The sequence below is a fragment of the Psammomys obesus genome, unplaced genomic scaffold, assembly GCF_907164565.1.
Source record: "Psammomys obesus unplaced genomic scaffold, mPsaObe1.curated_primary_1811, whole genome shotgun sequence".
NCBI lineage: Eukaryota > Metazoa > Chordata > Mammalia > Rodentia > Muridae > Psammomys > Psammomys obesus.
Window position 1 is genome coordinate 1776259 of NW_026596234.1, and position 23988 is coordinate 1800246.

Here is a 23988-nt window from a genome sequence, read left to right on the forward strand (position 1 = left end):
CCACCATCCCGGCACCCAAGGAGCCGAGGCAGAAGGATCGCCATGAATTCCAGCGCTGCCTGGGATACACAGTGATCCTGTCTCACAAAACCAGGAAAAAGCCAGGTGGGGTCGCACGCCTTCAATTTTAGCCTTGGGAAACAAGACTGGGGACTCTGTGAGTTCCAGGCCAGACAGGGATACACAGAGTCTCTTGTCTAAAAACAAAAACTAACCAAACAGAAAAGGGTGAAAATGAGATTGTTTTAAAAATTGTACTTCGTTCACAAGTGACAAGACAGATTTAACCTGTTCAATAAACAGAAATGAACGGCTTAAAAAATGTTTTAATGAAAATGGAAAGTCTTCCTCTTTTTACAAGTTTGAATGTACGCTCCTTTCTGAAGCCCACGCCTGAAAACTGGTACTACAGGAAAGGAAGACACTCCTTTCCTGGTCCAAGCCCTTGTCCGCCCAGTGCCTCTGAAGACATTTCCCACTGTGCTATGCTAAGTCTAGAGATTTGTCCATCTAACCACAGCCCCTGACATGCGCAGCTTCCGCCAAGCAGCAGGTACTTGTCAGCACATCTGAAAACCTCAGTCATCACCGGTCAAGCGCACCGAGTGTTGAACAGATGTTGGGAAACAGGAGGAAGAATGAGCAGCGATTTCCCAATCTCCCTTTTCATCTTTTCTGTCCTTCAGTAGGAGTCATAAAAAAAACAAAACACAGTAAACCACACCTGCACAAAGGGTTCATTTCAGCCTAGGACTTTCCAAACATTCATGTTACAGAAGAAAAGCTATAATACAGTCAATGAAAAAGAACTGCTGGCATCACTTTCCCCCACAAAATTACATAAAAATGAACAAAACATTAAATAAACATTATTATTAATCATTAAATATATTAACACAAAAATCATGTATAAATTAGGAAATAAATGTACAAACTATTTCACAAAGTGCTTTTAAAAATATATACACAACATTCAAGAAATTCTTAATGTAAGACATTTCAGATTGAAGTTTTGGGGTGACACATTTTTAAGTGTTCTTTTTCAAAAAGTATTAATACAGCACTTCACATACATACTAGTACAGTACTTAACATACACATATACACACACTAATACAGCACTTAACATATAGACATACACACACATACACGCAAACACACACACACACACCTACACACACATTCACACATACATAAAAGGCATATTCCCAGATTGGCAAGGAATAAAAACCATTTTCACAGTTAGTTAAAATGTTTCTCGACATTTTTCAATGGGAAATTTTAGCCCCCAACTGGGCTTATAGACTTGTTCTATAAAAATTGCCAGAGAACAAAGGAGCAAAAGAGATGACTCCCTAAAATGAAGTTGCTAATATTTCTGTCACTTAGCGATCAGAAACTTGTTTCTGTGATGTTAATACCATCAGATCGTCAGCCCTTGCCAGTGTTAAATTTCCTAAACTCTATGCCACAAACACACACATGCCCAGGCTTGCTGATATCAGTCCTGTGCGAGAGGCGCGGGTGACCTGGAATAAGAATGTAGCCAACACAGACAAGTCCTCACGTCTGGCCCTTGATTCTTCTGTAAGTGAAAGACACCTTGTGCTCTATTTTCCAGCAAGGCTGTCAAAATTAATTCAGGCAAAACCCACAAGTGCCTTGTAAATCTTTACCCTCTGAGCTATAGGTAAGCTTTATGTTTCCAATGAAAACAGCAGAGTCAGGTGTGGTGGTGCATGCCTGTAGTCTCTGTGCTTGGGAGGGAGGTGGAGGCAGGAGGACCATAAACTTCAGCTCAGCCTCAGCTATGTAGTGTGTTTGAGGCCAGTCTGGGCTACATACAAAACACAACAAAAGCATCATGGTGGATAGGCCTGATGCAGCAAGCCCTGGTTCCTTGGATTTTTTTTTTTTTTTTTTTTGTATTTTCTTGTTTGTTCTTAGCACTTATCTTGAGGGTTTTTTTTTTTTTCCTTTTCATAGTAACATTATTATTATCCAAACAAAAGCTGACTGATGTTCATGCTACATTATATGTGAGTGGCACGATCGTACCTTTGATCGTACCTTTTCAAAAAGGCTGTCTCGCATGGTTGCACAGAATTAAAATCAGATTGAACATTCTAGGGATGTAAAAAACAAACAAACAAAAAAATCACTCAAATTTCACTATATAAAACTTGTACTTTTCGTTTAAAAGAACATAATTGGATTCATTAAAAAAATATGGTGTGGATTTCAGATTTCCCTCAACAGAAAGGAACACTTGCTTGGCAATCTGAACTCAGAGGTCCTGAAAAAGTAATATGAACACTTGCCAAAGGCTTGTAAAATTCAGCATCAGTACTGTAAATTCTCTTTACACTTAGGATTGGGCATACTCAAATCCTAGAAATGACATCAAATAAAAAGGGGCCAAGGACACTCTGTATATGAAGCAGCTGGTGGACAGTGAGCCTTGCTCTTCAGAACACCGTCCTCCCTAGGCTACCCGCACACTGCCCTCATGGACACATTTATTTGGAACACAGTCACCGATCCCTCTTTGTTTTCTAATACAAACACATATACTTTTTGGGATCGTGGGAACTAGAGAGACACAGGCAATGGGTGAGTTCTGGAAAGAACAGCTCATGGTCTCTCCACATGAAGCACATTTTCCTTGTTACAGTGACAACAAACTGGCCCAAGACACACAAGGTGTCCCCAAGCCCTATCTAGGCACAGAAGAGATGGCCACCCAGGGTTGTATGTATGTGTGTCAAGCTATGGGCAGCCAGTTAAAGAAACATTTACAGTCCACTTTGCAACAATGGTGTGAGAGGGGGCAGACTGGGTCTCTTCATGGTAACATGGACCACGGTGTCTTTTAGATATTGTCTCATCACTGGGCACAAAATATGTGATGACAGTTAAGACCCCCAAAGCTAGCTAATAACATCAAGGAGGGGGTGAGGGACAAAAACAGGACAACCTCTCCATTGTATCGATATACAATACTTTACACAGCACCAAATATGTCACACCATTGCAGCCAGTGGTGCACGTCTGGCATCATACCCAGCATGAAATGAGCCCGCTTCACATGCAGACATGGCATTGGGCAGAGGGTAACCAACACGTCACGACTCATCAGAACTGTCAGCGGCTTGTCCAGAACATACTACTGTGAAGGGTCCAAAGACAAGGCTTGTCCTTTATTGCTGGTAATTTCCATATTGGCCCTAAAAAAAATCCAAAACAAAACAAAATCAGACACGGATTACACCTCTACAGTCCTAGGTGGCAGGGTCTATACACCCAAACAACAGGAAGCTTCTTCCCATAGAACCCTGGACTACAGGTAGAAAGCAAACACAAAAACAAGTAGGTGACAGTCTGCTGAAATCCACGAAGTGAGAGCTAACACTTCTCCAATCCAGAGGTATCAACCTTTACTCGAACAGTCATGCCCCACTTTAGACAACTGTTTTCTTGACTGGATTGTTTTTTATCAGCTTTACTCACAGGCAGTGTGCCCTCAGTGATGTACTGGGCTCCTGGGAGGTAGAGCCTGGCCATGTGCCTAAGCAGACATCATGCTGGCCCTCCAGGAAAGGAATCCCCCAGTACCCTGAGCTACTTCAAGTGACTGATGGGGCAGCAGGGCTGATGCTACTATCAGCTTTCACTTAGTTTGCTCCTTTAGGAAATGGGGTTAGTGTGACCTAGTTAACAGGATCAATCAATACAAAGTCTGACGAAGAGAGAATTGGAGCTTGAGTCTAGTATGACTGCAGGGCAGGAAGCTAACAGAACCCTGCACCAGAGAGAGAATCTCCTGGAGGACTGTTGTTCTTACGGCCACAGGCATTCAACCCCAACTTCTCCTTCCCCCTATTGCCCCTAGGAGCCCATAGTGAAGAGTGAATGCAGAGCCTGTCTTAGAGGTCTCTGATGCCTATACCCAGGTGGGTGAAGCAGAGGGCACAGCAGGCCCTGAGTATAATCCTCAGCATAGAGTTACCCTGTGCCTCTCAGGTCAGCTAGTTCTTCCTGCAGTACCTGAAGCTGTTTCTGATCCTCAAAACTGGGGAGTAGGGTAGGGGAGTAGCTTCCATTTATGGGTAGAGGCTAGTGAGACTAGAAAACATACAATATATGCAAAACATTGTCTGTGCTTGACTAGGTCCATGGGCCAAATGACTTGGTTGGGACCTTGAGGCCCACAGCTAAAGCTCCAACAGGCTACATTAAAGGTCAGAGTAAGGACACTTTTCCCTGAGCTGTCACTGCTGTGTCTCCTCTAAAGGCAAGTGTAGTCATGACCCACAGTTCAGTCTGTAACTAAGTTAGCATGCCACTTGATGGTCCACAAATTCATGTTCTTTTCTGGACTCTGGGGAAGGTATCAGTGTCATCAAGTCCATCCTAGCAACGCTGGCCCCACAGTGGTTGTATACTGCTGCCTTCCTGGAAGCCAACCGGTCCTACCTATCACTTCTCAGGACCATAAGAGAAATCCTCGCCATGTTTCATTTGACACTTGGCAGACAGCACTGCCTGAAACACCCAGAAAGCTTGCCTGCTCATAGCCATAAGGCCTCTGCTGTTGGGCAGAAGGTCCTGTCTGCGATGCTCTGTAGCTTCCATACTGTTGGCCTTGTCCTTGCTGGTAGCTTGAGTACTGTGAGGGGGCTCCCTGGGCAGGGCCTGTGAAGACAGCAGAGGCTGTGAGACCACCTATGACCTCCCATGCTGTGACAACCCAGGCACCAGGTTCCTGTCCTGTGGTGGGTAAAGCCTGTACTACAAGAGTGCCACAACCCAGCGTACCATTGCTGTCAGTCTTGTGAGGACTTGGGACTGTGCCCATACAGATATGGGGCACTAAGGGCCTGTCCCCAATGGGCCTGCCACCTTGCAGAAGTGGGTGAAGGGCTGCTCCAGAACCAGCTGGGGTCAGTTATGGTGGGCACAGGAAAGCAGAACCCTAAATGCCAACAATTACAGGGGAAACTCACAGGCAGAAAGGAATGTCAGGTTTCCTGTGAAAACTAAGTTGAAGGCTCAGGAAAGGGTTGATAAAATGCAACACTGCTTAATTGTTATTATCTTTGTCTGTCTGTGTAGTGCTGAGGATAAAACCACATGGTCACAGATAGCGGCACTCTACCGTGGAACCACAGTCCCGCCAGGCAGACTTTCGATGCCACATGGCTGTGGCCTGTACGCTACTGCCCAATGTTGTTTTTCTTTCTTCCTGCATGTATCTCTGCACATCACACACATCAAGCAGAGGCCAAAAGAGGGAGTCAGATCTCCCCTGGGGTGGAGTTAACAGTCAGCTGGAAGCTACTCTGTGGGTGCTGAGAACCTAACCCAGGTCCTCTGCAAGAGATTAAATGCTATTAAGAGTTGTGTCACCTCTCTTGGCCCCAGTCCTGGCTTCTGAATTGTGACCACTGCACTGGGCTAACTGATGATCTTAGATACAGGGAGGCAGGGTACGTGGGAACCCTCTTCAGAACCCCCAACCTGTCCAGAAATCAACATCCATGCTAAATTAGCTTACTACACACACATGCCTGAATGATGCCATCACAGTGTATGCGGCCCACACTGAGCACCAGAGGATCCCCTGTGAGAGGACATGCCCCTCTTACCATAGCCTTGCTGCTGGCCCGCATAGCTCTGCTGGTTAGGGTACTGTTGCTGGGAGTAGCTCTGCTGCTGTGCTGTGCCCTGCTGGTACCCCGCCTGCTGCTGACTGTACTGGGGGTTTCCTGCAGGAAGAAGGGGCAGAGTGTCATTTCCGGGCAGTACAGAAGGCTCCCTGTCCCTCACAGGGCAAGTGTGTAGCTACAAAGCCCTTTTACCATGTCTCCGTGTTTCCACAACGGGTCAAATATCATATGGCATTTTTGTCTTATTATTTTGTAAAATACAAATGAAAAGCCAGATAGTATTGTGTGTTGAACTTCCAAGTTCCACTCCACACAGCTGACCTTAACTGCCAAGGTGACTGGATTCAGAACCACCTAGGAGACACACCTGAGTGTGTTTGTGCAGGTGTTTATTGCAAAGTCTAACCAGGGGCTAGAGAGATGGCTCAGAGGTTAATAGCACTAGCTGTTGTTCCTAAATGGTCCTGAGTTCAATTCCCTGCAACCACGTGGTGGCTCACAACCATCTATAATAATATCTAATGCCTTCTTCTGGCCTGCAGGCACAACGCAGACAGAATACTGCATAAATAATAAGTAAATACATCTAAGTGTATATAATATTTTTAATTTATTTTTTATTAATTACAGTTTGTTCACTTTATATCCCAGCTGTAGTCCCCTCCCTCATACCCTCCCAATCCTACCCTCCCTCCCCCAGTCCACTGATAGGGAAGGTCCTCCTCCCCTTTCATCTGAGCCTAGTCTATCAGGTCTCATCAGGACTAGCTGTACTGTCTTCCTCTGTGGCCTGGTAAGGCTGCTCCCTCATCAGGGGGAGGTGATCAATGAGCCAGCCACTGAGTCCATGTCAGGTACAGTCCCTGTTCCCATTACTAGGGAACTCACTTGGAGACTGAGCTGCCATGGGCTGTATCTGTGCAGGGGTTCTAGGTTATCTCCATGCATGATCCTTGGTTGGAGTATCAGTCTCAGAAAAGACCCCCTTGCCCAGATATTTTGGTTCTGTTGCTCTCCTTGTGTCCCCTCCAGGTCTTTCTATCTCCCCCTTCTTTCATAATATTCCCTGCACTCTGTCCAAAATTTGGCTATGAGTCTCAGCATCTGCTTTGATACCCTGCTGGGTAGTCTTTCAGAGGCCCTCTGTGGTAGGCTTCTGTCCTGTTTCCTGTTTTCTCCCTCTTCCAATGCACAATACAGACAGAATACTGCGTAAATAATAAATAAATAAATAAATCCAAGTGTATATAATCTTAAAAAAAAAAAGCAAAGTCTACATCGTAACCTGGAGTCTGAGACTGAATAAAGACGAGACAGTGAGCTGAGCACCAGCATTCATCCCTCTTTGCTTCCCTGACTGCAGGTACCATGTGACCAGCTGCCTCAGGCTCCTGCTATCATGAACTGTACTTCAAACCGTAGCCAAAAAAACTCCTTAAGTTGCTTCTGTCAGGTGTGTTGTCCCAGCAACAAGAAAAGTAAGACACAGCCCCCAAATAAGTTAGCTCCCATAGTAGCTCCTATGACATGGGACCTTAATCAGAAACAAGATCTGCAGCGGATGCCCAAAGGTCTGTGTGAAGCAAGAGAAACATGAGCAGATACACAGAGGTCATATGACAATGCAGGTGGAGACTGGAGGATGGTTCTCCAAGCTAAGAGACAGCCAGACTGATGGCAGCCAGCAGATGCTGGAGAAGCCTGGAGCAGACCTGCCCTGAGCTGGCGGAAAGTAGCTCTGCAAACACCCGGACTTCAGATCTCAGGCCTCCAGAACTAGGAGGAGGTGAAGGGCCTGGTGGTTCAAGCTTCCCTGCTGGTACTTTATCACTGCAACCCTGAGAAGCTGAACATCAAATGAGCAGGCCACAACAGAGGCTTGAGGGGTGCATGTTTGGTTTTAAATGAATAAAACAAGTAAATGAATGTAGACTGTGAAAATCATGTCTGAAGGACTCAGTGTGACCAGGCAGGTGGAAGTCTCCAAACTTCTGAATCAGTGCAAACAGTGCATCAGTAGAGATGGCATATCACTGTCATGTTCACAGACTCACTTCAAATGTGTTCTTTTTCTTACAAAGTTAATTCTAAGAGAGAGTATAGGTCAGTTATTAATATTTCACCAGGCAGTTGTGGCACATGCCTTTAGTCTCAGCACTCAGGAGACAGAGGCAGGCAGATCTCTGAGTCTGAGGACAGCTGGTTTACAGAGAGAGTTCCAGGTCAGCCAGGGCTACACAGAGAAACCCTGTCTGGAAATAAAAGGGGTGGTGTGGGGGGGGGGGGGGCTGGAGAGATGGCTCAGTGGTTAAGAGTACTGGATGCTTTATCTAAAGGACCAGGATTCAAATCCCAGCATCCACATGGCAGTTTACAATTGTCTGTAACCCCAGTTCCAGGGCACCTGATATGCCTGCATATACATACATGGAGGCAGCACACCAATGAGGGAGGGAGGGAGCAAGGAAAGGAAGAAGGGAAGAAGGAAGGAAATCTCAGCAGAAATGGCTCAGATGAGTGCTTGCTACTCTTCAAGAAGATCCAAGTTTGATTCCCAGACCTCCATTAGGTGTTTCACAAACACCTGTAACTCCAATTCCAGAGGATCCAGCATCCTCTCTGGTCTCTAAGAATGGACTCTGAGAGGGTGCACAAGCATATGTGGGAGTGTGCATGTGTGCATACCCTCACACACGTGCGTGTACACATAAAGGACAGAAATAAACATTTTTTAATAATGTGTGTGTACTATGTATGTATGCTAAGCCCTATGAATCCACGATTCTCAGATGGCTCATGACCTGTGTATCTCCTCTCACTTCCACATTCTATGGCACCCCACCGGTGACACCTGTCAGCCAGGATGAGCATATTTACACCACGGAGATGGGCAAATGCCACAAAGCAAGGCTTTCTGTCCATAGCCACAGAGCAACAACACACAGCTGTCCCTCTCCCTCATTCCCAAAGCACTACCAAGGGTCTCCATGCTGGGGCCACAAGCCCCTTACAAAAGATGTAATCCTCCTGGCTCATGGGCTGTTAGGCTGGAAGAATGGCAGCACCTGACTCCCAGCAGCAACATCCCCAACATGGCTAGACAAACATGTAAGGCAAGTGAAGTCCCAGAGCACAGCCTGGCAAACCCAACTTCATAAACCCACATCAGCTATCTATTACCATCCATGACCCGTGTGAGACTAGTGGAGGCCAGCAGCGCTAGCTCTAGGTGTGTGGTGTGTTCATATGCTCAGGCATAGTCACACACTGTATGCCCCTACCACACTTCTTACCCCCCTCATAGTAGTGCTGTGTGGAGTCCTCAAATGAGCGGTCATAGCTCTGCTCCGTGTAAGATGACTGCTGATAGGCATAGTCACCATGGCCTGCAAGAAAACAGGTGACCTCTGTCAATGGAGGTGTCTCTCTGCCTAGGTCCTGGGGACAACTGGGCTCTGCAACAGTGAGCTCAGGCCGGGGGGATGAGGCAGCTGTGGCTGAGCCTACCTCTCTAAGCGCCTCTGTGTTCTCGTTCTGTCTGTCTGTCTCTCATGTAGATATCACCAACACAGTGAGGCTGCTGCAAGTTGTGGAGAGAATCAACTCCCCTTGACAGCACCAACTGCTCTCTCCTGTCGCTTTCCAGCCCCGGGGAGTTCCTGGGTAGTACTGCTGTGTCCATGAAAAGGACACACCTTCATCTCATACCAGGCATCACAGCTCGGTACAAGACTGGTCTCAGCCACCGACCCTGCTCTTATTCTTCAACCCCAGACATGAAGCCTACCTTACACTAAGGTAGTGGAGGCCCAGAGACCTCCATCTTTATCTCTCAAAATCTATCTTTAACATAGGTATTTACTGAGTCCTACCATAGCCCAGGCTGGCTTCAAATTCTTAATCCTCCTGTTTTAGCCACCTGAGAGCTGGGATTATAGGCATGGGCTACCGTACCAAATATTAAGATCACTTTAAATTACGCTTCCAAAAATCCACTGAAAGGTGAGTTTGCAGAAGCGAGGGCAGGAGGCTGGCTGTTGGGACCTACTGGGTTAAACGCATCTGTCAGGGATGGGTGGCTTCACCCAGCCCAGACTCCTGCTGCCTTCTAGGAAAGGGAGGCAGAGAAAACCCAAAGAGGTGGTGGTGTCCTATGCTGAAGCTTTTCTTGGAAGAGACCAGTCTCAGTCCATGCCCCAGTGTGCTCAAGTGGAGGGGACTCAGGATGCTTTGTTCGCGGGACACAGAGCTTTTGGCCTGAAGAGATCAGCAAGGAGCTGCCAGCAGTGTGCCTTACCGTCTGGGTAGTACTGTTGACTCATGGGCTCTGCGGCGCCCTGGCTGTGGCTGTACTGTTCACTGTAGTATTCCTCCTGGCCCAGGTACTGCTGGGAAGAGCCTGTAGGGAGGTGACCAGACACTCAGGACCAGCATGCAGTGGGTGAGATGTGTTTACACTTGGTTCAGTAGCAAAGCCATTCTAAGCAGCTTTACCCATGGGAGGAACACACACAGAATCATTCAACCACCAAACTTCCCTCTCCTCTTAACCCAGCTGCCCAAAGACTCTGGAACTGGAATAATAATCCTGTCTCCCCAGACCCAAATATCTGCTCTTTGGGCTCGCTGACGCTCACTGGTCCTCTTTGCACCTGCAGGCCCAGCATCCTTTCTCATGCCGTGGAGCAAACCTTCTGACCCCCATATGGAGAGGCAAAGCACTGGCCCTTTACCATGGGCTGAAGCAGGTCTCAGCCTTACCTTGCTGGGATGGTCGGTAGGGTGCCATAGGCCGCTGTCCCATCATGCTGCTCCCTTGGCCACCCTGGCCCATCATGGCAATGGGCGCCTGTCCCTGGTAATGCTGGCTCCCTCCCTGTGCTGAGTTGTAGTGGGACGTGGCTGCCTGCTGGTGCATCATGGAGACTGTGTGACAGGACAGAGAAACCTGAGAAAGCTCTAGAGTAGGGCTCCTTCCCCTGAAAACCTGACTCCCTCCTAATACTACTCCATCATTATTTTCATCTAAGGTACCTTTGGATCCAAGTCATACTTCCTGCCCTGCCCTGGCTGGCACAAGGTCAGATCTCAGCTGTTAGTACTAATGTGGGGCCTAACATTTGGCTATCATAGGAAAGGGCCACCAGGCAAGATGAAGTGGCCTCCAGGGAAAACAGAAAGAAGCCTTGTCCCTAAGGCTTGCCATGAAGGAGTCACAGTATCCTCTTTCTACCTCTTGAGCAACAGGCCTACAGCACTGTGGACGACAGCAGCGGCCTGCCTGCTGGCCTGTCTACACACCGCTCAAAACTCCCTGGAACAGCACCATCCAACAGAAAAAAACAGGAGCCACTTGTTCTAGGGTTTGTAGAAAAACAGGCCTGGTGGAGCATGCCTGTCACCCGAGCTGCTCAGGAAATAGAGGAAAGAAGATCCCAAGTTCAAGACTATCTTGGATGGCAATTTAGTGAGGGGGTGTAGCTCACTAGCAGGGCCCTTGCACTGTATTAGTCTTGCATGTGAGAGGCCCTGAATTTAGTCCCCAGCATTGAAAAAAGAAAAAAGTTTCTAGTATCCATGCTGGAAAAAATAAAACAGGAGAAACAATCCTCAATGAAACACTGTAACAGTGTAGTTGCAAAATAAATCTGCAATGTTACCATTATAGAAAACATTAAGGAGACACTCCATCTCATGTTGCAACACTCCTTTGAAAACTGGGTCTCTGATGCTCAGAGAATGTCCGGTTCAGGATTCGCCACATCCAAGGTACTCCCATGATCTAACAATCAGCATCCACTGTCAAGGACAGCCCAAACCTGGGAAACCTGCTCTGCAGAAAGGCCTGGACCTCCAGCTTCATTTATCTGTGACTCTTTGCCAGGAGTCCCTCACCTGAGACCACTGTTCCTCTTCCAAGTCCCATAGCAATGGCGCCCTTTACTTAGAATTCCTGAGGCCTCTGAGAAACCGCTCAGGGCCGAGTCACTGTGTGTTTACCAACCTGGCCCTGTAGAGATGCCTAGGGAAGAGCCACAGCACCCACCAGAAGGGCTGCACCTCAGAGGCCACACAGACAAGCTGCTGTGTTTGCTAGGGTTTGGGAGCTGCCCACAAGTATGGGGCCAGGTGTAGGAGAAGTACCTGGGTTGGACTGCATGTTGATGTTGGTTCGAGACACATAGTTGCTGATGGCACCTTGGCCTTGCATGGGGACACTCTGCGAGGTGGGTCCTGAGTGGCTGTAGCCAGGGCCAGTACCATGGCTACTGCCTGACATGCTCATGGAGGTTGTGGGCAGTGTGCTCTGGGCCGTCTGCTGCATGGACACATGGTTTGGACCTGCCAGGAGGGGTAGGAGAGGGAGTATCAGGCACTGGAGGCCAGGTATCCACCTTATGGTAAAGACATCCAAGTTCCCTTCAGATGATTTTTGAGGAAGAAGATTAACTCCAGGTCAGTACCACTTACGAAGGAAGTGAGTGACTCACGAACAGACACACACCATGCATCACAGCTACTGAGAGGTCCCAGCTGTTATTCGGAGCCTTATGCTGTAGCAAGAGCAGCAGCACCATTCCCGCACCTTCATTCTTACAGATTCCATGCAGAAGTGCCTGTCCGTATATTAAGAAGCACTGGACAGAGCCAAGTGGAACCGGGCACTTGCCTCATGTCCTCTGCATAGTTGTTCAATCTCTACATACACTTAGAAGAGTACCTACGGCCAGGACAGTGGGAGCAAGGTGGGCACATATCTATGGCTACCTTAGTGACATCACTGAGGCAAACCTGCTCACCATTACCAATCTGGCCCTGCATGAGGGAAGCAGGGGGCAGGCCTGTGCTGATGGTATCGCTGAGGCTGCCCTGGGGGTGCAGGCCCTGGCTGGAACTGCTCTGACTCAGTGCTCCGGGGCCCAGGTTCATGTTCTGTGTCGGTGGCTGTAGACAACAGGAAGGTTAGAACAAGAGAGTTAGCTCAGACAATAAACACCAGAGCCACCCCAGGGACTCAGTAGCCCATACGAATTGCACAGCCACTGCCAAGGGTACCAGGGGAAGACAGAGAAAGTCATGGCATTCAGACACAAATCAGTAGGCCAGTGTCCACATCTCATTGATGACCCAGGCCCCGCACAAGCTGGCCTCCTGCATTTTTACTTCCTGTGTCCTCTTCCCGCTCATCCTCCACCCCCTCCGCCACATGTAAGGTGAAGAAGGGAGGTGGCTCCTTTCCTAGACCGTTTGCACACACGTGCTATCTAAGCCTGACCAAGAAAGGGAGCCCCCAACCAGGCTGGGCGGTGCAGGCCTATAATCTGAGCTGAGAGGTGGAGGCAGGAGGACTGCAAGTTCAAGGCTTACCTGGGCTACGAAGTGAATTCAAGTTCAGTCTGGGCAAAATAGTTAGACCTAGAGACTTAAAACTTATTTCTAAGATGTAAAAAGAGGCCCAAGGACCTCATGTCACGTGAGCAGATCTCTGGGTTCAACCCCTAGTACTAAAAATAAGATGAGAAGGGGAGTCTCCAGCAGGAGCACCCGATCAACCGATCAACACCAGAGCTGACCAACATAATGACACAGCACCTCCACTTTCCATGGGAGCCATTCCTGGTGACACACCTTCCCTGGCATCTCGTAGCCAGCCCTGGTCATCAGCCACTGGGTGGCTCCCTCTCTTGGCCATGTCACCTCACTTGGCCACAGGCACGGTCCGACTTCACAGTAAAAGTTTAATTTGGGGAAAATGTGTTTAGAGAAAATCAAACAGATAATAAAAATTTATGCTACTATCTGGAACATGAGTGAACTGGACTTTTTCCTTTTAATTTCCCTTCCTTTTCTCCCTCCTTCCCTCCTTCCTTTTTTTTAAAGACAAGGCTCATAGTGTGTAGCTTTAGCTAGCTTGGTACTTGATATATGGCCCAGTTTGGCTTCAAACTGAAGCAATCCTCCTACCTCAGCCTCCCAAGTACTAGGATTAAAGGAGTCCTAGAAAGACTTATCCATTTTTTAAAAATTCTGGTAGTGTACACATATGCATTAGATGGCTCATGCCATTCAGAGGAGCATACCATGGATAAGGCCCTGCATTCAAGTCTCAGCATCACAAGAAACAGAAAGGAAAAAGAAGGGTTTACAACAAACATGAAAAGCCCCCTCCTGTCGGTCACAACACTCACTGTTAACATTCCTAGGGCTGGTTCTGGAGTTACTTCTGTAAACTAAAAAGGCTAAGTCCCAATTCTTCCTGTCTTGTGCAGCCATTTATACCTCACCCTGTGTGATGGGGCTTTTCCCAGAACCCCTAATTTCTGATGCCTTATAGTTCCGGGTTGCTGTTGGTCACTCGAGAGGTAACACACTCAGAAACTGGCTGTGGTACCTACCGCAGGAAGCAGTGACTGCATGTTCTGGTTGGAGTCGGCTATGGTGGCCAGGTAGACCAGGTTCCGGTGCAGGATCTGCTGGTACCTGTGGGAGAAGCTATCAGTGACGCAGGGCAGACTACCACACCCAATGTAGAGGCAAAGTCTAAGCAAGTTAGCCTCAGCCTCCAGCCAAACCCTGGCAGGATACTGGCCAATGATACCCAGGCCAGGCTGGAAATAGGCAGCTGGCAGCTCTCTGCAGTCCAGGAAGGGTGGGCAGAGAGCAGGTCCAGCCAAGTCCCAAGCAGACTCCTGTTCCATGACGGAAGCCTGGGAAGACCATGAGGATGGAGGATACTCATAGACATCTCACCCACATATCACACCAGGCAAGGTCTCAGTTCTCTCAGACAAGCTGCACAAGGTGAGATCCAAACCTCTCACACTTGATACCTAGGAGACCCAAGGGCCCTCATGAAGGTGAGAGAGGTCTGAGGGACTCTGCCCACCCAGAGGCACAAGCTGTCTCCTGGTTGGGTCTACTACAGGTCCCATAGATGGAGGCTGCAGAAACACCTTTCCATGTTCCTCCCTCCCTGTTTTCCCCAGGCCCTGATGGCAAGGGTTCCCACCTCACTTGTGAGGCCACATCTGACCGCATGCTGCTCTGCACCCGAGAAAGCTTTCCCAGCACATGGAGGAGACCAGGGCGAGCCGGGTCACTTACTGGGTGCACTCGGCTGTCTTGCCCTTGCTCTGGTAGTCCAGGATGCACTGGATCAGGTGGTGGTTCTCGTCCAGCATCTGGAGGAGAGGCAAGCAGGGCACATGGTCACACAGCTGGTTCACATCTGGAATGCCAGGACCCTCGAAGTATGCTGGGGGGTCCCACTCCAGGCCCAGGCCTCTACCCAGAGCCTCAAATCACAACTCCTTAAGAGGGGAGAGGCAACTTATATCTCTGCAGGCTACATTCAGTCTGGACCAGTCGGGGAAGCCGAGGTCCCCTTGGAGGCACTGTAGACCCATAAGCCTAGGCAAGACAAGGGAGGACTAGGGAACCATGGCACTACCTATCTACAGCCTCACCCTTTGGATGTCCCCCAGTCCTGAGCACAACATGAAGTGAAGTGGGACAGAGGGCTCAGGCTACACCACAGAGGTCAGCACCGCTGAGACTGGCTTATACATAACGCGGGGTCCAGATCTAAAATCGATCTTCTTGAGTAATGTGTGAATGGTCAGACTTAGGCGAAGCATGGGCTCCCAGAAATGTTGCACATGCTGGAGACTGTTCCAGGGAGCAGGAAGTTGATCCTGACTCCCCCAGTCATAGCCCACACTCAGCACTTCCTTAGCACTGTGCAGCACTGGCCAGAAATGCAGATCTCCAGCCCGCACCTGCTTGACAATGCAGGAAGGCAGTGGGCTGGGCTCTCAAGATGGGCTGGATGTGCTGACGCACCTGCAGGAGATTCTCGCGCTCCTCCCAAACCCAGTCCTGTGAGAGTCTGACCTCCACAGACCGCAGGTCTGATAGCGCTGAGTGGGACGTCAGGAACAGTAGGCATGAAAATACTTGTGAGTGACAGGGACACAACAGGCTTATGGGCAGGCACAGTATACAGGGGCCTTTTGCTATCAGCTGGTCCCTTGGTTGGGGGGGCATCTGAGAAAGGAAGAGGGAGAGGTGGGAGGGGACAGAGGAGGTGTGGCAAGCCAGTGGGCAGAGGACAGCCAGCAGGTACAGTGTTGAGCCACTTTCTCTCTGGAGTGGCCCGTCTCCTTGGGGTGGAAGCCTGGAACATCTGCTACTTCCTGTGCCACACAGGGCCTTTGCTCAAGTGCTCACAAGAGGCAGGCCCTTCATCTTTACCAAAACACACGCTTGACCTGTTTCATTAGGCTGCCTGCTGCCCTGTCCTCTACTTTGCAGCGTGGGTCCCTGCAACTGCCCTCTGCCGAGTCCAGCTCCACCCTTCCACCCGTACAGCCTAAGGGGCAGTCTCTCTTGCCCTGCTCCTTTGTAGGTGAAAACACCTCTCTACTGTTCTCCTTTCCATGGTGAGGTGACAGTATAGCCTGGACTCAGTGCCCACCAGGGGGCACTGCCACACAGCAGCTGGCTGTGAGCAGGTACGAGTGATCAGGGAAGGACTTTCTCCAGGGTCACTTCCCACCCCTACCCCCAGTTCCCAGCATCCTCTTCTTTAACCCCTCACTCTCAAGGAGGATCTCTCTCTAAGGACACAAAGCAAATCCCATGTACAGTATGTCCAGGATGTCATGTCAGCCACAACAGCCTTAACAAAAGGAAGACAGAGAGGGGTCAGTGACAGCACCTCTACGTTAAGGTACAGCCACAAGGCGAGACAGCACTGCATCACACAGTACCCAGCATTTAAAGGCATAAGGAAACCCTGCACTGCTGCCCTGTTGTAAGATTTTGTTTTATGTGTTTATTTGTGTGGTGGTACGTGCAGGACATGTGTGCAGGTGTCCACAGAGGCCAGAGGAGGAGGGTCAGATCCCCTACAGCTGGAGTTCCAGGTGGTTGTCAGCTGCCTGGTGAGGGTGCTGGCCTCTGCAAGGGGAGCGAGAACAGGACGTGTGCTGGCCTGTGGATGATAACGAGAAAAGCAAATGGACAGGTGAGACCTGGACAGCGGTTGCCAGGGTCCTCAACCACTTACATGGACAGCCATCCTGGGAAAAGTCCCAAGGGGATCAGGACAGGACTGTCCCCTGCCTGCACCCTGCTCGCAGGGATGGGGGAAAGGAGCTCCTGGAGTGCCTGCAGGAAAACACCTGCGCCTGAGAGGCAGAGAGTGCCTCACACTAAGGAGTGTACCTCCCTCCGATCCCGTCCCAGTCTCAAGAGGGCTAACCCACGATGGCCAGCATCGGCCCAGAGGAAGCCTGCCCTCTGGGTCAGACACTAATCCCAGTGTGGGGTAGAACACCTGCCTAACATGTAGGACCAGACTCTCAACGCCAACGCTTGGATCAACCGAGATTATGAAGAACAACACCAACAACCCTATATTCAAAACACAACAGTGAAGACAAGTTACTGTCCAACTGAAAGATACTCAAAATTAATACAGGGGGTCAGGCATGGTGACCCATACCTTTAATCCCAGAACTCAGAGGCAGAGGCAGGTGGGCAGATCTCTGTGAGCTTAAGGCTAGCCTGATCTGCAGAGTGAATCCCAGGACAGCCAGGGGCTACGCAGAGAAACCCTGCCTCAAAACCAAAAACAAACAAACAAACACAAAGGGTGTAGAGATGTTTCGGGGGTCAAGAGCACTGACTGCTCTTCCCGAGGTTGTGAAGTTCAATTCCCAGCAACCACATGGCGACTCACAACCTTCTATAATGGGATCCAATGCCCTCTTCTGGTGTGCAGGCATACATGCAGACTATATGTGTGTGTCTCTGTGTGTGTGCGTACATACATGCATACAAATACATAAACAAATAATTCTTTTTTTTTTTTTTTTTTTAAAAGCCAGGTTGTGGTGGCTCATGCCTTTAATCACAGCAGGGGCGGGCCAGCCTCGTCTACAGAATTAGTTCCAGGACAGCCAGGGATCCTGTCTCAAAAATGAAACCAAAATGCAACCAACCAATAAATAAGATGAACACAGGGCTGGGATATAACCCAGAGGATAAAGGCACCAAACTCACATCCTGACTTCAACCCACACAGCGGAAGGAGAGAAGTGGCCACCCCAAGTTGTTCTTCAACCCCCATACCTCTGCCATGGCACCCATGCACAGGGATACTGCATAAGTAAATGGAATAAAAACCACAGGTTGCCAAAAAAAAAAAAAAAAGGCTCTTAGAAGTTAAAAATATGTTATTGAAAACAAAATAAAAGCTGGGCATGGTATTATGTGCCTCCGATACCAATACTTGGAAGGCAGGAAGATTGCCAAAAGCTGAAGGCCAAGCTGGTTTACATAGTAGGTTGTAGGCCAGTCAGAACATAGTGAGACCTTGTCAAGAACCAAAAAAAAAAAAAAAAAAAAAAAAAGAAAATCAAAAGCCACATGTGGTAGCACACAGCTTTAATCCCAGCGCTGGGGAGGCAGAAAGAGGCTGATCTCTGTGAGTTTGAGGCTAGTCTGGTCTACAAGGAGTATCCAGGATAACCAGGGCTACAGAGAAACCGGCTCGAAAAACCAACAAAACAAAAGGGATGGGGAGATGATTCAGTGATTAAAAAGAAGTGCTGATCTTGCAGAGGACCTGAGTTCAATTCCTAGCACCCGCTCAGCTTACAACTGCCTACAACTGAAGGATTGCCTAGACTGGACACAGGCGACCCATCCACTGTAAGTGGCCCTATGGGCTGAGATCCCGAATAAAAAGGAGAACATGAACCGAATGCAAACTTCATTTCATCTCCCTGTTTCCTCTGAGGTCAGAACCTGCCATCCTGGAGAAAAACTCTCTTTAACCAACTCAAAACAGCTCAGGAAGTCCCTGAAACTGACCAGATTCACTAGGCCTCTGCCTTTCCAAGAAGGCAGTAAAAACTGCTGAAAAGACTCCCAGACAAGCCTACCCACCTACAAGAAGTTCAGACCAACTGACCTATCTGAAAAGGCACTCTTCAGCCCACTGAGCTGCCTCTAACCTGGGCAGTGAGCTCCGGGTTTCCAGCTTTTGTGAGCTATCACCCATGCTAGAGAGGCCACCGGTGACGCAGCTGTCTTTTGAGTCATTTCTACTTCTCTACGTAATTGCAATACAACTCAATTGGACATATACAGTGTCTGTTGTGGGCTCCCTCTCTGGGGTGAGTAGACATGTGTCTTACGTCTTCTCAGGAAGGTTTATCATACAACACCCTCTGTTTCCAAACTGTGGAGGCAGGACGACCTGCCGCCTGAAGCTCCTGCCATCACTTTTCCTACCACAAGAGCTGAACCCTCAAACTGTAAGCAAAAACAACCTCTTTAATCTAAGTTCTTTTGTATCACCCAAGGAGAAAAACATTACAGAGGTTCATGGTCTGAGGGTATTTCTAGAAGAGCGATGACACCTCTGAACAGTCAGCCCACTTCAGAAGATGTGAATTAGCTCTGCGAGAGCTTCAAGCAGGACCGAAAGCACGCACCGGCAGTGTGTGAGGAAGGCATATACAGCCTTGTAGTCTCACTATCACTTCAACACATATGTCTAACAGTCAAAGACTACACACACACAGTGAAATACACGACCACAGATACAACGGATTTCCGTGCTCCTGAGACAACACAGGTATCATTTCTGGTCCTGTATATCTCTGGATGCTTACACAACTGAGTTGGCACAGCGTGCCAGAAACCACCTCTTTACAGGATTCTGGACTGGCAACAGTTTTCTACCATTTTCAAAGGAGTCCTAACGACTATTGTCAAATGAAAATAGTGATGGTCTAGCCTGTTCTATACTGCTCAAGAGCCTTTAACTCAACATCATCTTCGCTCTAAAAGAAACTGAGGCTCAGATAGTACACATGCCAACTAGGATGGATGGAGGAGAGTTTGAGCCCAAGAAGTCCCAGTAGGCCTGTTTTGCTGCCCTGATGTCCAGAGGACCCCATGTGTACACACTTAAAACACAATTTGAAAAGTAGTGCAAATGGGTCCTGGTCACAGACTGTTTTACACAGTGTTCCATAGTCCCTCTCCCTCACTGCCCACTCCTTTAGGCCTTCGATCCTTTCCCCACATGCCACATACTGGGTTCTCAAGCATAAATGTCTCTTCCCAGCCTCAGGATAGTACTTCCTGGTCACACCTACCCTTTACAGCACCTGCTGGACACGGTGCGTTCATCGCCGGTAGCCTGGGGACTGCCTGGAAGTGGCCTGAGGGTTCCAAGCACAGAGAGAGGAGGCAGGCAAGCGCACTGGCCTGAAATCTAGGAACATGCCTAGGGCAGAGAGCACCATGCACCAACAGTACAGGTGCTCTCTCCAAAGGCACACAAAGGAGAGGGGGTGCAAGGAGGCAGGGGCATTGAACCCTGTTCCAAGTGCCTCTTCCCTTTAGACTAGGGAATAGATGTAAAGGTAATAGCCTTTGGCTAGAGACGCCTTCTGGGCATGTCCAGCAAGACTGTTCCCAGTCAGGCCTCACGGAGTATCGCAGAGCATACAGGCCTGTCTGCCTCTTCCCTAAAAACACTGGTCCCCACGCTTCTCCCCATCCCAGGCCCTGGCTGAGAACCATGCAGGGTGGTCCCTTGCCTGAGAGAAGGCAAAGAAGTCAAATGACTGTTCCCTCCCCCAGGTGAACTCCTAAGTGAGTAATGAAGGGATATTGTTCCCTCCCATTCCGGGGATGGGAACAGAGACCCTGTGCTCTCCTAGGGAGGACTCTTGCTCAAGAACAGCTACCCAAGAGCCATTACTCTGCCACTGTAATAGCAGACTCACCTCCACAAGCCACTCACCATTATGGGGACAGCTCTAACTTTCCGAGTGCCAAGTTGCCTTCCTAACTTGATTGGCTGTACAAGCCTGGAAACTGGAACCCATGTAAAGGGAGAAGGAACTGGCCTCACAATCCTCTGACCTCTACATATACAATGTAGCACATGTACCTATGCATGTACTTAGGAATTAAAAAAAAAAAAAAAAAGGCAATACAATTAGCAATGGAGCTATGTAACTTTTATTGTGTAATTGTTGTGTGAAACAGCAGGGGGCGCCAGGTGGTCCTTCTAATAGGCATGCAGCCGTGGGAATCACTGCACCATACCCTGGCTGGTTGTTTCAGGAGCACAGTGCTGGACACTGGTATACTTAGTAGAGAGGAAGGCAGAGTTGGTCCTGGGTCACTGGCATCTCTGAGAACACTAACCAGCTGCAGCTCCATCTCAGGATCTCAAGCACACCAACCTGGTTACACTGTTCTCACCAAAGCCCAGTTCAGACTGCTTCTCCTCAGGTGCCAGTGCTCTGTGACCACAGGTCACCCTCTCCAGGTCAAGACAGCTCTCCAGACTTCCACTCTGGGTCCCTACTCCCTAGATGCAGGCCACATCCAGGACTACTCACAGCTTGCTCAAATTTCCTGACCTCACACCCTGGCTTCTATGGAAAGCCCCTACACTTGGAAAGTGGACCACCTACAAATTAATGTTACAGGTAAAGAGATCCCAGAAGAGGAAAACAGAGACCTCGATGCAGACCGATGGACACCAAAGGCTGTGGTAGCCACCAGAAGTTGAGAAGGTATGAGGCAGCCTCCCTCAGAACTGCAGCTCAGAAGGAAGGCAGCCACTCCTCCACATCTTGATAGAGTGAATAAAGACTGCTATCTAAGGACACCTGGGTTGTGGCCAGTTAGGGAAATTATGGGACACTAACACATCTGCTTAGAAGAACATGTGCTATAGATTCTATGGTGCATAGGGTGTACCATGAAAGACTGGGAATTAGCAATGACTACCTCAGTCACACGCTATCTCACATGCCACAAACAATACCTCAAAGTCCTACAATGGCCTTGAGAGAAGATTAAGAAGAGGACATTTGTATGGGACTTAAGGTTGAGCAGGATCTGTCCTCTGAGGACAAGCTGTTACTTCTTTGTTTTCACTACCCACCAGCCTTCTCTGGAATTCCTGGCTTTCCCCAGTGGTCTCAGCACGGGCTGGTTCCCACAGTCTGTGTGTGTGTGTGTGTGTGTGTGTGTGTGTGTGTGTGTGTGTGTGAGGGTGTGTGTGTTTTGTGCCCATGGCAGAGGTGGAGTCTAGGGCTTTGCATGTGAGACAAGAATTCCACTACTAAGCTACACCCCTAGCCCATGGCTTTGATACAGGATCTTGCTGTACAGCTTGAACTGCCCTTGAACTTGCCATGTAGCTCAGGCTGTCCTTAAACTCCCCATCCTCCAGTGCTTGCTTCAGAATGTGATTACAGTGGCCCACCATCAAGCTAGATCAAAGGACACATTTTAAGTACATGAAGCACCCCCCTCAAGCCTTAGGATTCTCAGTAAAGGAGCAACAGAGGCAGTAGTGGATTGCTGGCCCTACCAGGTCAAGTACCTTCACAGGCTAGATTGAAGAGCCACTTCCAGAGAGCCACGAGTGTCTGCCCTGGACTGAGGTCAGCAAACTTCCCCTCTATGACATCTGATGTTTGGGGTAGTCCTTCAACACACTTTTGCCTAGAGAAATTGAGCTTTGATGAGTGGGTGCGACTACGAAATTCTGAATAAATGGTGGCTTTGGAAAAGTGACTGTCAAGCTCCAACAGCCAGAGTGCCAGGATACTGTCAGGATGGCCATGTGTAGAGTGTCACCATCCATCAACCAAGGCGCCTAATCCCTGGCCACAGCAACAGCAGCCTGTGGAGCCATCGCAGGAAGGGCGACTACCAGCTCTACCACATAGCCCCAGCAGCCTCAGCTTCCGTCACTAAGTCACTTCTGCAAAAAGTTAAATGTGGTAAGATCGATAAAGCCTTTAGCAGTGCCTGGAACACCACGGCATCCCACAGCTTTCACGAAGTCAATAAAAAGCTGAGCTTGAAAACCTGTATTTCTGCTCTGCTCCAATAATCTTCCCCTGCTCAAAGCTGGCTAGAGCTTGCCAATTGCGACAACCACTATAGTCCCAAAGAGCAGGACAGCAAGAGTGATCTGGGAAACAGGTGACATGCGGAGGAAATCTACACAAGCCTCTCAGGTCACGAGGTACTCGAGTAGAGGCCAATGCCACTGAGGACCCAACTGCCTCAAGGGAATTCAGGAATTCTTCTGTAGGAAGAAACCAGAATTAAGAAAAGCCAGTGCACAGGAAAGATGTTCAGAAACGAGAAGGAAAACAGTAAAATGCTAAAATGTCCAAGTCAAAACTTAAAGCTTTCTTTTGTTAAAGACAAACCCATAAACCCACAAACCCACGCAAACGCCTTCTCTGGAAAACTGGTCCTAGCTAAAGGATGGGACCGAGACTGTAGGACGAACCTGCCGTGTCTGAAGCCAGGGTGCAGGCGGCTGGGCTCCCTGAGCCCAGTGCCCCGAGCGGGGCGGGGCCGCGCTGGCCTCAGGTCCACCGCGTGCAGTGAGCTCGGGACAGCGCTGAGGGCCGTGGGGATGGCACGCACACTTTGGATGCATCCCTTTGTGCCAGGCACCGCAGTACCTCACCACAGCGGCCAGGTCGCCGCAGCGGCGCGCCTCAAGGCTGCCTGCGCCCCCTTCGCCCCTTGCCAAGCTGCGCGCAAAGGCGCGCGACCGTCGCTACTAAGGCTGTCAGCGGAGCGCGACGAGCCCCCGCCCCGGCAAGAGGGGCCTTGGGCCTCGGTGTCCCGCACTGCCGCGACTGCTGCCAGGGGCGCTTCTCTAAAGACACCGCTCCGGAGTCGCCAACCTCAACAGTCGCCGGGCCCCCGCTGCCAGCGCCTCCGGCAAAGTTGGCGCAGGCTCTCCTGGGGGCGCGCGGGGCCGCCGTCAGGGCTTCGGCAGGCGGGCTGTGCCCCGGCTTTGTTCACGCCCCGCGCCCACCCGCACCCCACGCGGCCCTGCCCACCTTCTGGATGGTCTGCTGAGTGACCTCCCCTTTGCCTCTCGGCCGGGCCGACGCGAAGGCCACGGACATGGTGGCGGCGCGAACTCAGCCTGTGATCATTGGGGTTTATTCTCCGGCTGCGCTCCGCGGCCCGAGGTGCCCATTCTCCGCAGCGCGGGGGCGGGGGCACGGGGGGCGCCGTGCCGTGGGCTCGCCCGCCTGCCTGCTGCCAATGCGCGTCCGAGCCCCCCGCGTCCCAGCGCCTTACGCCACTGACTCCCGGGACCGAATCCTGCGCGGAGGTCCCCTGCGCCAGGCCGGCCCTCTGCGTCCAGCCCGCCGTAGCTACGCCGCCCCCTGTGCTGGGCTTCGGTGGTTCCGCCCGTCTTGCCCCGCCCCGCCGCTCCGCACGTCCCCAT

General features: G+C 49.8%; 1 protein-coding gene across 3 annotated transcripts; it reads right to left on the minus strand.

Annotated features, from left to right (window-relative positions):
* Positions 1-240: 240 nt before the first annotated feature.
* On the minus strand, positions 241-23942 carry Ss18l1 (SS18L1 subunit of BAF chromatin remodeling complex). 3 transcript variants are annotated; one of them, XM_055596016.1, is made up of 11 exons: positions 23838-23942; positions 14775-14851; positions 14066-14150; positions 12470-12614; positions 11814-12011; positions 10431-10595; positions 9967-10068; positions 8963-9055; positions 5649-5768; positions 4568-4695; positions 241-3227 (listed from the first exon to the last, which is right to left on the minus strand). In XM_055596016.1, exons 2-11 carry the CDS (start codon positions 14849-14851, stop codon positions 3201-3203), a joined length of 1140 nt encoding a protein of 379 aa, XP_055451991.1. In that variant the 5' UTR covers positions 23838-23942; the 3' UTR covers positions 241-3200. The 3 variants fall into 3 exon arrangements, with proteins under 3 accessions (XP_055451991.1, XP_055451990.1, XP_055451992.1); XM_055596015.1 differs by having other exon boundaries at positions 23591-23942; XM_055596017.1 differs by lacking the exon at positions 23838-23942 and adding an exon at positions 22102-22159.
* Positions 23943-23988: the final 46 nt, after the last annotated feature.

Coding starts and splice junctions, on each gene's coding strand:
- Ss18l1 (XM_055596015.1), bottom strand. CDS start 23,659: ATGTCCGTGGCCTTCGCGTCGGCCCGGCCGAGAGGCAAAGGGGAGGTC. Junction 12,615..14,065: donor TGCAGTCACTGCTTCCTGCG/GTAGGTACCACA, acceptor TGTTGTCTACAG/CCACCGACACAGAACATGAA. Junction 12,012..12,469: donor GCAGGGCCAGATTGGTAATG/GTGAGCAGGTTT, acceptor CCCTCCTGGCAG/GTCCAAACCATGTGTCCATG.